Consider the following 16,739-nt stretch of genomic DNA (forward strand, 5'->3'; position numbering starts at 1 on the left):
AAGTCCTGCAAGATCATACCAAACCAATGTAGGAACAGAGCCCAGAAACTCCAATTCAGCCCATCTGCCTCTAAAATACTAAAATACTCTCTTAACTCTCAACTCACAGACTAATCTTTCATAGTAAATAAAAACCACTCAAGTATATGACTTTCAGCTTTTCAGGACTTGAAAGAGAAGGCCAACAAGAATGTGCATGGACTATTTTAATATTATTTGTGGCCCCAATCCTACAATTTTCCTTTCATTCTTTTAGTATTGACTTTCTAGATTAAGAGGCAAGTAAAGCCCTGATAGTGAGTACTTTAGCTAACAAAGGCTGCACTTAAGGTTTGAAACTGTTAATTTTAGAAGCCACTTCTTTGCAAGACTTCTACTATGAAATGTTCTAAATTTTTCCAAGCGACAAAGAGTCCTAGTAGTGCTTTGAAGGAAAAAAATAGAAGCTAAGCAACACTAACTTTAACCACTAGAAATCAATTACGTTGAATGGAACCAATTCTCCGTGAATTTTAAAGATTCATCTATTTCTGTACATAAATACTTCAATGAAGGCACATATACACAAATACAAACACACAAGAAATATGTAATGGGCCTAGCTAAAAAGTTCGTGCAATTTTCTTTATTTATGATGGTAAATATTTACATACTGCTTTCTGAAGATGTACTATTGCTAAACAGGAAGAAAAATGAATGAAGTAATTAGAAGTTGTGCTTTTTTATTTCATTGAAAAAGCTCACTCTTATTTTTCTTTTATGCTAATCTCCCCTGTATTGCTACAAAAACAACATCATCTCCCAATTTGCCCCTATCCAAATCCTAACTAGACTAGAAGATGCTTCTTATCTGGTATGCCACATCCATTAAAATGATCTCCAACGAGTCCTGCCATAATGATCCTCCTCTGAACTTCAACCACAGAAGAAACAGTTCTGTTTTCACATGGATTCACTGTTTCCTCTAGCTAAAGAAACTCCTTGAGTACAGAAACCTCATTGCATATTTAGGTGGTCTCCTTTGTCTAGAAACTGGGCTGTACTTTAAGAAAAAAAAAAACCAGAAAGTTATCTGTGTTTTGGAAGTAAAGTATTATAATGCATTTAAACTCTCCCCCCCCCCCAAAAAAAGTAACATACAAAATTCTCTCCAAAACATCAATTTTTATGAAGCTTACTAAAATGAAATGTTTTACCTCTCAATTATTTTACAAATGGTAGTTTTATTTACTTTAATTATGGGCACATGTTTTGGAGTAGAAGGAATGCAGGTCAGAATCCAAGGTCTACCACTCACTACAAGTGTTACTTTGGGCAGATTAATTCATGCATCTTGGCTTCCTTATCTGAATAAGAGAACTGTTCTCTCAGTGGTACTGATGAGACAATACATGGAAACTTCTTAGCATCTGTCTAATAAGTGGTTGACAAATGGTAGTTGCTACTGTTACTTTGTGAATATTGGGATGACCCAGCATTACTTTTGGAATATACTTTATTTATTTACTTACACAACCACATCTGAGAAATTACATACAAGCCCAATAAATTGCACTTATGTAAGAAAAAAAGAATTATCATTTAAGTAAAATTCACCCTGTTATTAAATCTTGTCCACTATTCAATTAAAATTCAGCCTGTAGGGGTAAGGGTAGGGTATTTTATTAATTTTCTATCTTGTTCTTCTTAGGATTGGATTTTTGATCTATACTTCTATTGATGGACTAGAGCATCTTAGAATCACAGGAATAGGGGAAGCAGACAAAGTAGTTTCTCCTGCCCAGGAGAGGTGGCACACACCTGTAATCTCATCATTTGGAGGGCTAAAGCAAGAGGATCACAAGTTCAAAGCCAGCCTCAGCAATTTATCAAGGACCTAAGGAACTCAGGGAGACCCTGTCTCTAAATAAAATACAAAAAGGGCTGGGGATGTGGCCCAGTAGTTGCGTGCCCTTGGGTTCAATCCATGCCAAAAAAAAAAAAAAAAAAAAGTAGTTTCTAATTCTGTACTTAATATCTAACCAACCTGTTAAATTTTCTTCTCAAACTTTGCTCTGAAAATTAAATGGCAAAGTCTCTAAGCCAATAACCACATGGATATTTTAATACATACTGTTTCAATGATTTTAAGGAGGGATGGGAAACACAAGACACCCATCAATCATCTCTTAAAAGCAATGAATCCAAGATGATAAGACACAGGAGTCTTGTGACCACAGATGATTCAGAAAAGCTGAAAGCAAAATCTTATAACAAAAAGCAAGAATCTCAAGTCCAAAACACCAAAAAATTTTAACTATTCAATGCCTACTCACAAAGACAATCCATGAGTGCTTTTTTATAATTCAGAAGAGGAATTAATTCAATTCTGAATCCTCAGAACCTAGCACAGTGCCTAAATCAAAAAATATTTGCTAAATTAAATAAGTGTATCTGGAGCTGGGGATGTGGCTCAAGCGGTAGCGCGCTCACCTGGCATGCGTGCAGCCCGGGTTCGATCCTCAGCACCACATACAAACAAAGATGTTGTGTCCGCCAAACACTAAATAATAAATATTAAAAATTCTCTCTCTCCCCCTCCTCTCTCTCTCTCTCTCTCTCTCTTTTAAAAAAAAAAAAAAAGTGTATCTAATGGATGACATATATGAAACACCTAAAATATAAGGATTCTCCCTACTTTAAAACATTAAAAATATAGTTCTTAAATATCAGATATAAAACAATTAAAACAGAAAACCTAAGACTTTTCTCCAGAATGAGAACCCCAAGCAAATTTTGTATTTCTGAACCTGTGACATCTTAAGCAATTATTACAAACTATATTTTCTTCGTCATCAATAGATGCTTACTGTCAATAACTACAATCACCAGAATTTGGTTTTGCTTTAGTTACCTATACACTACACCCAACTGTACCCCCCACCTTCCCTTTTCTTCTTCTTCTTCTTTTTTTTTTTTTTGGTAATAGTCCTGGTGATATTAACCCAGGGATACTCTGCCTTTGAACTACATCTCCAGTCTCTTTTTTATTTCATTTTGAAACAGGATCTTGCTAAGTTGCTGAAGCTGGCCTTGAACTTACAATCCTCCAGCATCAGTCTCCCAAGTACCTGGGATTACAGGTGTGCACCACAGAGCAAGTGCCAGGCATATAATTCCCTTTTTAAAATTATGGCAGTGTTAGCTATCAATATGATGAATGGCAGGAAACTTCAATTTTGCAAATTTTAATTACAAAGTAAAATTCTTCTTTCTGAATTCTTTCTAAAGGATGACTGGCTCAGACCTCAATCTTCTGTAATTAGGTGACTACAAACCAAATAATCTGCCCCCAAAAGGCAAAGGCACTACTCCGAAAATAGGTTATTGTCATATTGTGATTAGCTGCCAATTTAGGACTCCCTTTTCCAACTGCCAAAGAACCTAACCACTGAAAAATGAGGCAAAGGTAAGGACATTTGATACATACAAAATTAAAATATATATCTGAATTTTGACAGCTCTATTTTTAGCTAACTATTTAATATGTAATTTTAAATCATTTGTCCTCATTTTTTATCGCTTTGTTTTGTTCTTAAACTATTAGATTATGGTTAACCTTCTTCCTATAATGATACAGTTCTGACAAAATTCTCCAGCATCCCATTCCTAGCATGAGGATGGAAACAAGAAAAAGCAAGCACATACTTCTGGAGACTAGATCAGACACTTTTGATGAAAGACAACTCCAACTTTCCCTTAAGAAAAGACCCACTTTTCTGACACACCAGCTCACTTACCTCTCCCATCGCTCTTCCCTCCAGAGCAAGTGCTTGAAAATCATGATTCAGTTCATCCATAGAACGTACCTGGTGTTCAGAATAGAGAAGGAAAAAGCTTCAAGTCAGTATATTCGATTTCACATACAAATTACACAACTGAAACTTTTCTATATTTACTTTCAGATACTGACAAAAGACAGTAACAAAAATGAAGTAAGATTAAATATTCACTTACCTTTAACCGTCAAGGTTCCCCTAAGATCACTGTTTATCCCCTCCCATTCCCTTTTATTTTCAAAACATTAAAACACAATATCATAATTTTGTTAGCTGTTTTTCATACTTTGGGGGTGGGGGGATTGGGGATTGAACTCAGGGGCACTCGACCATTGAGCCACATCCCCAGTCCTTTTCTGTATTTTATTTAGAGACAGAGTCTCAATGAGTTGTTAGCACCTTGCTTTGAACTTGAAATCCTCTTACCTCAGCCTCCCAAGCCTCTAGGATTACAGGCATTCACCACCACACCCAATTCTCATATACTTTAATAAGATAAAGACCACTATGCTGAAGAGCAATGATGTTTGAAGATGATTTTGTGACCAATTCAGATAATGAGTCAAAATATCACAGTGCTCCATTCAACAGTGAATAGTTAAGTATAAGCTAAGGAACTCATATGATGCAATTCGCTATTCCAAAGGGTAAATCTCTGCCCATCCTTAAAAAAGGGACTTATTAAAGAGAAAGACTTCCTAGCACTTCAGGAGGCAGAGGTACGAGGACTGCCAAGTATGAGACTGGCCTGGATAACTAAGGGAGAACTGTCTCAAAATAAAATAAAACTCTAGGGATGAAGGCTGGGGTTGTGGCTCAGCAGCAGAGCGCTCGCTTAGCATATGCGAGACTGCGGGTTCGATCCTCAGCAGACAATAAAAATAAATAAGTGAAATAAAGGTATTGTGTCCAACTACAACTAAAAAAATAAATATTAAAAAAAATTCAAAAAAGAAAGGACTGGGGATGTAGCTTCGTGGTTTAGTGTAGCTTAGTGGGTTTAATCCCCAGTAGTGGTGGAGAGAAAAAGAAGGAAAAGACCCCCAACTGCCTGAAGCAGAAGCAGAAACCTCCCAAACCCTCTCCCCTGATCACCACTACCTTCCCATGGTTAGTATATAAATTTCTTTGCCCAGAGTAAGTGCAAAGAAGGTGAAGCTAGAGCCAAGCAAGAGGAAAGTGCATAGAGCGCATGAAACAGAATGCAGTTGAGAACCAATTTAAAAGTTTTACTAAAAATGCTGACTATATAACCAACCAAAAGAATCTTTTTTTTTTTTTTGGGGGGGGGGGTGCCAGGGAACTGAACCCAAGAGTTCACTGAGCCACCACTAAGCCACATTCCCAGCCCTTTTTATTTAGACACAGGGTCTCACCAAGTTGCTTAGGGCCTCACTAAATTGCTGAGACTGGCTTTGCACTCACACTCCTCCTGCCTCAGCTCCTGAGCCACTAAGATAACAGGCATGTACCACTGAGGCCAGCAAAAATCTTAATTTGTCTAAACTGACACTACATAAAAATATAATCATTTTGTTGCTTTGAATAGCATATTTTTAAACCCAGAGGAGACACACGCTACAAATTACACTATGTCATAACAGCTTTGGAATGTTTGCTAAAAATGTAAATTTATGAAATTAAAATTTAGTTATGAATACAAACAGAGACAAGGCTTGTTACTATGGTATAACAATCTCAAAAGGCCTTGAAATAACTTAAGATCACTTAACAGGGTGAGTTCACATTATTTAGGTAAGCTGGATATGTTCTAAACTGTACCTAATAAAAACAAAGGGAAGTGGGGCTGGGGTTGTGGCTCAATGGTAGAGCACTCGCCTCGCAATATCCTGGGTTCGAATCTCAGCACCACATAAAAATAAATGAGTGAAATAAAGGTATTGTGTACAACTACAACTAAAAAATAAACATTAAAAAAAGGGGGAAGCAAGAATGAGGACAGGATGTTAACTGGAAGCTGCAAATGTTATGATCTTGAATCTTCAGGCCAGCATTAACATTTACAAAGCAAGCAAATCAAACACACAAAGGTCTGTATCTACCTCCTGTAAAATCCAATTATACATTTAAGCTAGGCAATTCCTGAAAATCCAAAAACCTACAAATATAGTTTTAATCAGGAATATTAGAAATTCTATTTGTATATCCCAAGGAAATTAGGAGTAATAAGGCAGTGAATATGCATTATGCAAATTTATGTAATCACCAAAACAATCTCATGGTTATTATTTCCATTTAGTTAGAAGATAAGTCAGTGAGCCAGCAACTCTGGAGGCAAGAAGATGGCAAGTTCAAGGCCAGCCTCAGCAATTTAGCAAGACCCTGTCTCTAAATAAAATTTAAAAGGTAGAATGCCCCTGGGTTCAATGGCTAGTACCAAAACAAAGGGGAAAAAAAATGTGAAGACTGACACCAGGTGCCATGCAATGAATAGCCTGCCACCTGTAATCACAGCAACTCAGGAATCTGAGGCAGGATGGAAAGTTGAAGGCCAACCCAGGCAAGACCCTATCTCAAAAAATGAAAAGGACCAGGTGAAATGGTGCCTGTAATCCCAGTGGCTCAGGAGGCTGAGACAAGAGGATCACGGGTTCAAAGTCAGCCTCAGCAACAGTGAGGCACTAAGCAACGCAGTGAGATCGTGTCTGGAAATAAAATACAAAATAGGGCTGGGGATGTGGCTCAGTGGTTGAGTGCCCCTGAGTTCAATCCCCAGTACCAAAAAAAAAAAAGAAAAGAAAAGAAAAAGTTTGGGGATGTACCTCAGTGATAGAGGGCCTCTGGGTTCAATCCCCCAGTACTGCTAAAGAAAAGAATGGAATGAACGAATTAAAGCTGAGCCTTAGAGAAATGTATTCTCCAACCACTGTTAAACAGAGAAGAGTATAAGAGAAAACCAAAACTCAGAGCACTAAAATGATATGTCCAAAGGCCTTCCTACATCACCAAACTGCCTCCGTGGCATTCACAGGAAATCCCACTGACAGTGTTGTACTAGGAACATAAATAAAACAGCCTTGTGCTCTGCAGTGGGCTTCGGTGTTCTCGGTCTTGCTTTCCACTGTCTACCCTCCTGTGTTCAAAGCATGCCTATACTGCCCCTGTAGATATTTTCTACTCTTTTTCTCTAGCTTCTTTCCACCTTTTTTTTTTCCCCTTTCACAACTTATTTGCTGTTTGTCTCTCTCAGGTCTCCTCTCTCCTTCACACCCTTTATTCCCTCCAGCCCTCTGTCTCTACAAGTGTGACTCTTCCCCTATCTCTGTGTACCACCCTCTCCCTGCCTCCCAGAGTCAACTATTAAGAAGCCTGAGCTGCATGTGGTGGTGCACGCCTGTAATCCCAGAGCTCAGCAGGCTAAGGGAGGAGATTCACAAGTTTGAGACTGGCTAGCCAACTTGACAAGGCCCTAAGCAACTTAGTGAGACCCAGTCTCAAAATAAAATATAAAAGGCAGGGTTGGGGTTGTGGCTCAGTGGTAGAGCACTCGTCTAATATATGCAAAGCCCTGGGTTTGATCCTCAGCACCACATAAAAATAAATAAATGAAGGTTCTGTAAGAGAAAGAAAGTGAGAAATTTCACTATCTGCAGTTTTCTTTACTAACCCAGAAACTCCATTTTAAAGTTTTACTCTCAATTAACTAAATCAGATCACACAAAAGGATTTTTTAACTATTCAGGAAGTTATTTTTTAGAATATAAGCAATAAATGACACCAAGCAGACTTTCCAGCCAAGATTTTTCCTAGTAAACAAAACTAATGAACCAAAAATGATGTTCAGAAATCAAATAACAACACAGACAGCTGCAAGAAATAAAATAAATAAATAAGAAGCCTTTTCCACCATGAAGGAGAAGAGCTGACTGTCACTTTTAATCAGAGTAAATTCCACCATCAAGACAAACAATCTTTTCAAGTTCTTAAAATCTACACCTCCCCTTTCTCTAGAAATCTCTTTTGAGTAGCAAGTTAATGTCAATTTCTAGTACTACTAATTCCTTTTTCACTTTTGCTAAATGTCACCAAGACTCCCTTCGCTGTTTTCTCGTTGGACCACTTGGCAACATTGCCTAACTTTCTTATTACCCCAGTTCAGTGCTTTCTCAGCTGCTGCCTCTCCCCACAAAGGTACTTCGCAGTCCCTTTGTCAAAAGGGCAAAGAGAGATTGGGCACAGTGAGGCACACATGTAATCCCAGTGACTCAGGAAGCTGAGGCAGGAGGATCAAAGTTCAAGAGAAGCCTCAGCAACTTAGCAAGATCCTGTCTCAAAACAAAAAATAAAAGGGACTAGGGGTATAGCTCAGTGATACCGCATCTCTAGGTTCAATGTCCAGGAAACCACCACTCCCTCTCCCCCCAAAAAAAGAGGCAAAAAAAGTTTGACAATTTCATCCCAAAGACATCATCAAGACATATTACCTGTGCTTCTGAGTTTCCTGTCCATTTCCAGATTCCAGAACAACACCTGCCTTCTTCTAAAAGGGATCCTGTTCTAACTAGAACCATTCTTTAGCACATTAAATTGGTATTTTAGGGCTGGGGATGTGGCTCAAGCAGTAGAGCGCTCGCCTGGCATGCACAGGGCCCTGAGATCGACCCTCAGCACCACATAAAAATAAAAATAAAGGTGTTGTGTCCACCGAAAACTAAAAAATAAATATTAAAAAAATTTTCTCAAAAAAAATTTTAAAAAACATCACTTCACAAATCTTTAAAACTCATATTCTAAAGTGGTTGCCCTATCCACCATCCTTTGAAAAGCCCTACTTATCAAACCCAATATCCCTTAAACCAATCAGAATAGAAGCCATATGCTTCACTGTTTGTTCATCTATAAAGTTTAACGACCACCAGCTATTCCACAAATTTGTTGTAATTAATGATGACACAAAATGTTCAAAACTTAGTAGGTTCTTCTTCAACCTTATCCACTTCATACATTGTTATTATTTCACACATTCAGCCCTCTTTTTCTCTCTACCCTCAGTGTAGGGCAATTTTTGGTTATTCTTTGTGGAGGGGAAGAAGGAACCAGGAGGTTCTATTTACTTCAACATTTAACTTCCATAATCAATATATCAGAAGTACTTAAATCACTGAAGTACTTAGATCATTCTGAAATGTAGCATTTCAATGCAAATTCATTTTTTCAATGTTCTCAATTCCCAGACAAATCAAACAATTTCAGAGAAACTAAAAGAAAGAGGTTTTTAGTTATTTTTCTTAACAACAACAACAAAAAAAAAAAACAGTTAAGTCATTTTCTAAAATTCTTTCATTCATTAACCATGCAATGTGGTCTCTTGATTCTCCTCCCAGCTCCTTAGGTTTTTTCTTTCTATTTGCCAGCCTACACTGTAGTCAAAAACCTAAAACTATGGGCTGGGATTGTGGCTCACAGGGAGAACATTTGCCTTGCATTTGTGAGGCACTGGGTTCCATCCTCAGCAACACATTAAAAAAAAAGAAAAAGAAAAGAAAAAAGATATTGTGTCCACCTATAACTAAAAAATAAATATTAAAAACAATACTAAAACTGAGTCTTAGGGTCAAAGGAACCCCAAATTGTGTGAAGTTAATAATCCAATTTTATGAGTTACAATGTATCAGTTTTTCAAGGCCACATTATTAAATATTAAACCTGAAAGGGCAGAAAAAAAGCAGGCTATGGTAGACTAGTCAACATAAAATCGCTGAGCTGAAGGTGTATCTCAGTGGAGGAGCTCTTGCCTAGTATGCAAGAAGCCTTGAGTCCCATTCCACTAGGGAGGGAGGAAGGGAGGGAGGGAGACATCTAAGAAACACCAGGCTTTGATATTTGATAGCATTCTGGTTCAGTTGTGGCCTTGCTTTGCTGGTATTCCTGTCCTCCAATTACAGTTCCTGAACTACTCAGAATGTCTTTATAATGAAATGTCCTTTTATTGGCCAGACTGACCAGTTCTCTGTTGCTTGTAGAGAAACCAAATTCAGATACAAAAGTTTACTCAAAAACATATTAGGTGTTTCTACTTAGAATCAAATTAACTCAGCTGTACGCTGCACTTGGAAAATTAAAATCCAATGAATCAATGTTTTATGAACATATTCTGCAACAGGTAAGACACCTATCAATAAAGGGCAACTTCAAAATTCCTACCACCTTTGGTTGGGTATAAAGAATATTCCCCATAATAATGGCCAACCCTCTAGAATCTGGTGAGAAATGGTAACATGAAATTTTCTGAAGATTTGGTGATTGTTCTTGTCATTTGGGTAAAATATAAAGTGATAAATAAGCAGAATGAGACAATTAACACAGAAAAGAAAAGCTCAGTGTGTCAAGGCACACACACCTAAAGCCTGTGACTTGGGAAGCTGAAGCAGGAGGATAACAAGTTCAAGGCCAGCATCAGCAACTTAGCAAGTTCCTGCCTCAAAACTGAAAAATAAAATGGGCTGGAATGTAACTCAATGCTACACACCCTGGTATGCCCAGTATCATCAAAATAAGTCAGGGAAGGGAGAGCAGGGAGAAGAAGAAAGAAGAAAGAACAGGCTGAAAGCAGCAGAGACAAGAGACTTAGGTGCCCCTGAAATTCTCCTATATTTAGGAGGCCCCCATATATATATTCCTTGCTCGAGGGTTCATAAATTTCCTGCTATTTTCATTAAATGCCCTGAATTTTTGCTAACTAGAACAGATCTCTATACCCTGAGGTTAAATTAGAATATTTATTTCCTCATAAAGATGGGGTTTTCATCTCCACACCTACTTTTGTTCTCCTGGAGGACTTTTTAAACATGCAAACCTAGATCTCAATGGCTCTATTTCACATAGTCGGAGAACAATAAGGAGAAGAGCTGGTGCCAAGAACCATTATGGAAAGAGATACCAGTGAGAAAAAGCCAGGCAAAAGTAGAAGAAATCTGAGCAATGAGAAGAAATAGAATATGAGAATTAACCTAATTTGATTTAAATCATTAAAGTGCAAAAACCTATTATGTCTGTTCTATAGTTTCTTCTGCTCCACATATACCTGTACTATTAACAATAACAATACTACTAAGACTTATGTATGCCAGACCCTGTCTTACACTTTCTATGCCTTATAATCTCTTTTTTAATAGTCATAACTCGGGCTGGGATTGTAGCTCAGAGGTAGAGCGCTCGCCTACCATGCATGAGGCACTGGGTTCAATCCTCAGCACCACATAAAAATAAAGATATTATATTCACCTATAACTAAAAAATAAATATTTAAATAATAATAATAACAACTCCCCAGGCGCAGTGGCACACACCTGCTCAAAACAAAATAATAAGGGCTGGAGATATGGCTCAGTGGTAAAGCATCAGCAGGTTCAAACCCCAGCACCAAGGGGGGAAAAAGTTGTAACTCAAACACATAGTACTATTATTCACATTTTGTAAGAAAAGCAGCTATTCCAATCCTTAAATAAAATAGAAATAAGTCAACATTCTTTCTCAATTACTGGAGGGGAAAAAAAAAAACACCAAAAAACTAGGGCTGTGAATATAGGAAAGTGGTAGAGCACACGCTTAACATGCACAAGGCCCTGGGTTAAATCCCCAACACACACACTTTCGGCTTTGCTGCAAACCCTAGGTATGATCTGATTCATGAATCTTTCCATTATTTACTTAATGTCTTTAACAACACTGAACACCAGGCACTGTAAAATAGACATTATTCCATTTCATATGTGAGGAAACCAAGGTTTAGAAGTAACATGTACAAAGTCAGTATCAGAAAAGAAATTCTTAGACTCAAGTCTCTATACCTATTACTACTTCTTCCTATTCTCCTCAAAGGCAAACACAAAAATTCTAGCACACCTGGGGTTAAACGGCTATTATTCCAGCAAGGGTTTAGGACACCATTTTTATTCTCACTTCTATGCCAGACAAGAGGGGAAAAAAATGTAGTCAGATCCTTCAAAGCCATAATTAAGCTAAATTTCCATTTTTTATTAGTAATAATCATTTAAAATTGCTAGCACCTTTAGCAATTAAAGCAAATGTTGTACTGTTAAAAGTTGCATATTATCTAACTATTATCTAACACTTTCTTTTGTTGACATCCTGCTGATTGTGATGTCCAAATGATAAACTGTGATTAAGTTATTTTAATTATTTGTGCTACCAGAGCAGATTATATACACCTTATGTAAACAGCACTTCCTAGACATGAAAGAAAACTACTCAGAGAGTAAAAAAAGAATAAATTTAAAAATTTTCTAAGGTAACCTATAATAATAATGACCTTTAATTACAAAGACCTCAGTGAGGCAAGGTGAAACAAGCCTATAATTCCAGGAACTTGGCTGGCTGAGACAGGAGGATCACAGATTCGAGATTTGCCTCAGTGACGTAGAGAGAAGCTATCTCAAAATTAAAATAAAAAAGGGCTGGGGGTACAGCTCAGTGGTAGAAGGCCCTGGGATACAATCTCCAATACCATACGGGAGGGAGGGAGGGAGGGAGGGAGGAAGGAAGGAAGGAAGGAAGGAAGGAAGGAAGGAAGGAAAGGAACCTCACAACTACAAGTTCTGCCAGTTTTTCTCTTCTTAAATTTCACCAAACATGGGCCAGGGATGTGGCTCAAGCGGTAATGCGCTCGCCTGGCATGCACGGGGTGCTGAGTTCGATCCTCAGCACCACATAAAAATAAAATAAAGATGTTGTGGCCACTGAAAACTGAAAAATAAATATTAAAAAAATTCTCTCTCTAAAAAAAAAAAATTTCACCAAACATGATTAAGCTAAATCAATAATGAGGGCAAGGCCATTTTATTTATTTTTTTAAATATATTTTTTTAGTTGTCAATGGACCACTTAGTTATATGTGGTGCTATGAATCAAACCCAGTGCTTCACACATGATAGGCAAGCACTCTACCACTGAGATACACCCCCAGCCCATGAACAATCTAGTAAGTATAAAAATTAAGATAATGAAGAGTCATATTTTTGAGGTGGGAAACTACCATCTATACAATTTATTTGAATGGCTAACTCCCATCTTTAAAAAAAAAAAAAAAAAACCTCAAATACATAAAAAAGACTCCTCCACAACCATATGCAATCCCTATACAACATATTTACTATATGTAAATAACCATATTTACATCAAAAAATGTTTATTAGCAAACAGAAAACATCAAAAAGTTTTTCACTAGCAGTTAAAAATTATGAAATGTCAATCTCGAAAAAAGTTCACCCAAGAGTACTTAAACCCAGTTGTGGCAAATCTGTTAAGTTATTTTGTCCAAAAAAAAAAAAAAGTGAAATTAGCAGTGGATGCAGCTTAGTGGTAGAGCACTCTAACAGCACTGGCGGCCCTGAATTCCATCCCTAATACATTTCAAAAAGGAAGTCTTAATCTGGGGTGAGGGGGGAATGCCTCTAATTCCAACTACTCTGGGAGCTGAGGCAGGAGTATAGCATGCAACTTAGTAAGACCTTGTCTCAAAATGAAAATTAAAGGGCTGGAAATGCTAATCAATAATAGATTGCTCCTGGGTTCAATCTCTAGTATCTACACCCTACACACACACACACACACACACACACACACACACACAGAGAATATGTCTAAATCTCCACATAGACATATATTTTATATGCATATAAAATGAAACTAGAAGGATATACTCCAATGCTGACTTACTTAAAACTTCCAACAGTTTCTACATTTTCTATAATGCCTATGGAAAGATAAGAAAGCATCTTCTGAACATAAATCTGGCAACATTTATGAAGTCTTCTAAAACATTAAAACTTTTCAAACCAATAATCTTTCTAGAAATAGAATGTAAATAACCAAAATAAAGAATAAGCTTTATGGCCAGGTGGGGTGGCACAAGCCTGTAATCCTAGCAACTCAGGAGGCTAAGGTAAGAGGATTATAGCAAATTCAAAGCCAGCCTCACAACTAAGTAAGACTTTGTCTCAAAATAAAAAATAAAAATGGGCTTGGGATGTGGCTCAGTGGCTAAGTGACCCTAGGTTCAACCACAAGTACCAAAAGAAAAATAATAATAATAAGCTTTATAGGGCTCAGTATACATAGCTTAATGGTAGAGTGCTTGCCTAGCACACACAAAGACCTGGGTTCATGATTCCTAACACCTCAAAATAAGAATACATATATTCACATATTTATAAGATTTTCATTGCATAGTTATTTTTAACAATAAGAAATAGGATAAGATGGACTGGAATTGTGGCTCAGCGATAGAGCACTTGCCTGGCACTGGGTTCAATCCTCAGCACCACATAAAAATAAGTAAATAAATAAAGGTATTGTTTTTTTAAAAAGAGAGAGAGAGAGAGAGAGAGAGAGAGAGAGAGAGAGAGAAATGGGATAAGAGGTAGATATCTAACAGAAGATTTTTAAAAGATTAGGTTAAACTAGGCATGGTGGCGCATGCCTGTAATCCTAGCGGTTTGGGAGGCTGAGATAGGAAAATCACAAGTTCAAAGCCAGCCTCAGCAATGTCAAGGCACTAAGCAACTCAGTGAAATCCTGCCTCTAAATAAAATACAAGATAGGGCTGGAGATGTGATTTAGTGGTCGAGTGCTCCTGAGTTCAATCCCCAGTACCAAAGAAAGAAAAAAGGTTAGTTATGGTATATTCAGGGGAAATTTCCACAGGGATAGCACTGTTAAAAGGAAGAGACAGATGAACCTTCTATGCCATACATAATTGTTACAAAAGCCAGGCGTGGTGGTACATGTCTGTAATCCCAGCAACTTTAAAGGCTTAGACAGAAAAATCATACATTCAGGACCAGCCTTGGCAACTTAGCAAGGCCCTAAGCAACTTAGTGAGGCACTGTCTCAATTTAAAAAAAAAAAAAAAAATTTAAAGAACAAGGAGTGTGGTGCAATGGTAAAGTACCTCTGGGTTCAATCCCTAGTCCCCACCCACCCCCAGCCAAAAAAAAAAGAAAAGAAATAAAGCCAGTATTCACTGACTGCTTTCTTCCTAGCACTCTAAATTATAAGATAATTCTAAATTATCCTCCTTTCCACACTCCTTCTCCTTTTAATAAAATAGAAAACATAGGAGGAAAAAAGCTAAATAATTCGTCCAAAGTATGGTAGCTCCAGAGTCTGACTCTTACCCAACGTCCTGTATCAGGAATCAACCCAAGTCTGGGGTATTCCAACCTTTTCAGCAATAAAAGCAAAAATATAAAATAATCCAAATCCAACAAAGCTGCACTAGATAAAAGTCTACAAGAAAACCAGAACTTGTGAAGGAGCCGAGCCACCCACTGTAGATGCGAAGACATAACAACAACACACATAGCCCATCTGTGAGCAAACACTAAGATTCTTCTTTTACTTTACGGAGGATTAAAAGGAAATAAATCATAATGAAACCATGGAGAGAAAACTGCTTAACTAGGAGAAGAAAGTCTCATTCTGAAGACTTAAAAAGAGAAATATTCCAAAAATGATTTTTTATTGTAGGATAAAATAAACACACTTATATAAACATAAGACATATTTAGGAAAGTATTTGAAATCCTTAACAGATGGCAACAGAGCTTCTCCAGAGCTTCCAATACAGAAATAGAAAAATATTAGCAAAAAACAGTTGGAATAAGCAATACTGTTTTTAAGTACTGTAGACTGAACCCAGGGACACTCTACCACTGAGCCATGTCCCCAGCCCATTTTAATTTTTGAAACAAGATCTCACAAAATTGTCAAAGCTAGTCTTGAACTTGGGATCCTCTTGCCTCAGTTTCCTGAATCACAAAATTACAGGCATGTGCTACCATGTCTGGCTAAGCAAAAGTTATTTTAAAAATAAAAAGAGGCAAGCTGGGATTGTACCTCAGTGGTAGAGCACTTGCCTAGCATGTGTGAGGCATTGGGTTCCATTCTCAGCACCACATATAAATAAAAATAGAAATAAAGGTCCACTGACAACTAAAATAAATAAATAAATAAAATTTAAGAACTACTATAAAGTGTGTTTAAGGGCTATGGTTGTGGTTCAGTGGTAGGGCGCTTGCCTAGCATGTGTGAGGCCCTGGGTTCAATCCTCAGCACCACATAAAAATAAAGAAATAAAGAAAGGTAGGTATTGTGTCCAAATATAAATAAAAAAATATTTTTTTAAATGTGTTTATGTTTAAAAATAAATAAGTAGAGGTTAGGGTGGACCAGGTGTGGTAGTGTAGCCTGTAATCCTAGCAACTCAGGAGATTGAGACAGGAGGTTTGGGAGTTTGAGGGTAGCCTCAGCAACTTGATGAGACCCTAAGCAACCTACCAAGATCCTTTCTCATAAAGAAAAAGGCGGGTGAGGGTTATTGGAGATGTAGCTTAGTGGCAAATTGTCCCTGGTTTCAATTTCTAGTACAAAAAAAAAAGCAGCAGCAGTGGCTGGTATGGTTCAGTAGAAAAGTACATACTTAGCATGCTCAAAACACACACAAAAAAGATAAAGAGATAAGGTTGAGAAAGACATAGGAAATGTAAAAATTCATATAAAAAATAAAATTTAGGGAAATAAGGAAAAAACAAATAAATAATGCAAATGAATCTGAAAACTTCTCTATCTGATAACTCCTCAACAAAGATTAAAATTAAAAAAAAAATGTGGAAGCCAAATGTACACCAATTGATGGAAAAACAAATATGGTATGTTGAACAGAATACCTATCAGGCATAAAAAGAAATGAAGTTGGGGCTGGGGATGTGGCTCAAGCGGTAGCGCACTCGCCTGGCATGCGTGCGGCCCCGGTTCAATCCTCAGCACCACATACAAAAAAAATAAAGATGTTGTGTCCACTGAAAACTGGAAAATAAACATTAAAAAAAGTTCTCTCTCTCTCCCTCTTTAAAAAAAAAAAAAAAGAAAGAAATGAAG

The 16,739-nt window shown here is 37.3% G+C and overlaps 1 protein-coding gene across 19 annotated transcripts in view; it reads right to left on the bottom strand.

Annotated features, from left to right (window-relative positions):
• The window catches only part of Pum1 (pumilio RNA binding family member 1), a 122,310-nt gene that overhangs the window by 80,788 nt on the left and 24,783 nt on the right, over positions 1-16,739 (bottom strand). For all 19 annotated transcript variants that reach the window (XM_071617576.1, XM_071617581.1, XM_071617580.1 and 16 more), the window contains exon 3: positions 3,780-3,848. In XM_071617576.1, the coding sequence (XP_071473677.1) occupies positions 3,780-3,848 (69 nt within the window). The remainder of the gene's footprint in view (positions 1-3,779; positions 3,849-16,739) is intronic.

This window comes from Marmota flaviventris, chromosome 10 (assembly GCF_047511675.1).
Source record: "Marmota flaviventris isolate mMarFla1 chromosome 10, mMarFla1.hap1, whole genome shotgun sequence".
Classification (NCBI taxonomy): Eukaryota; Metazoa; Chordata; class Mammalia; order Rodentia; family Sciuridae; genus Marmota; species Marmota flaviventris.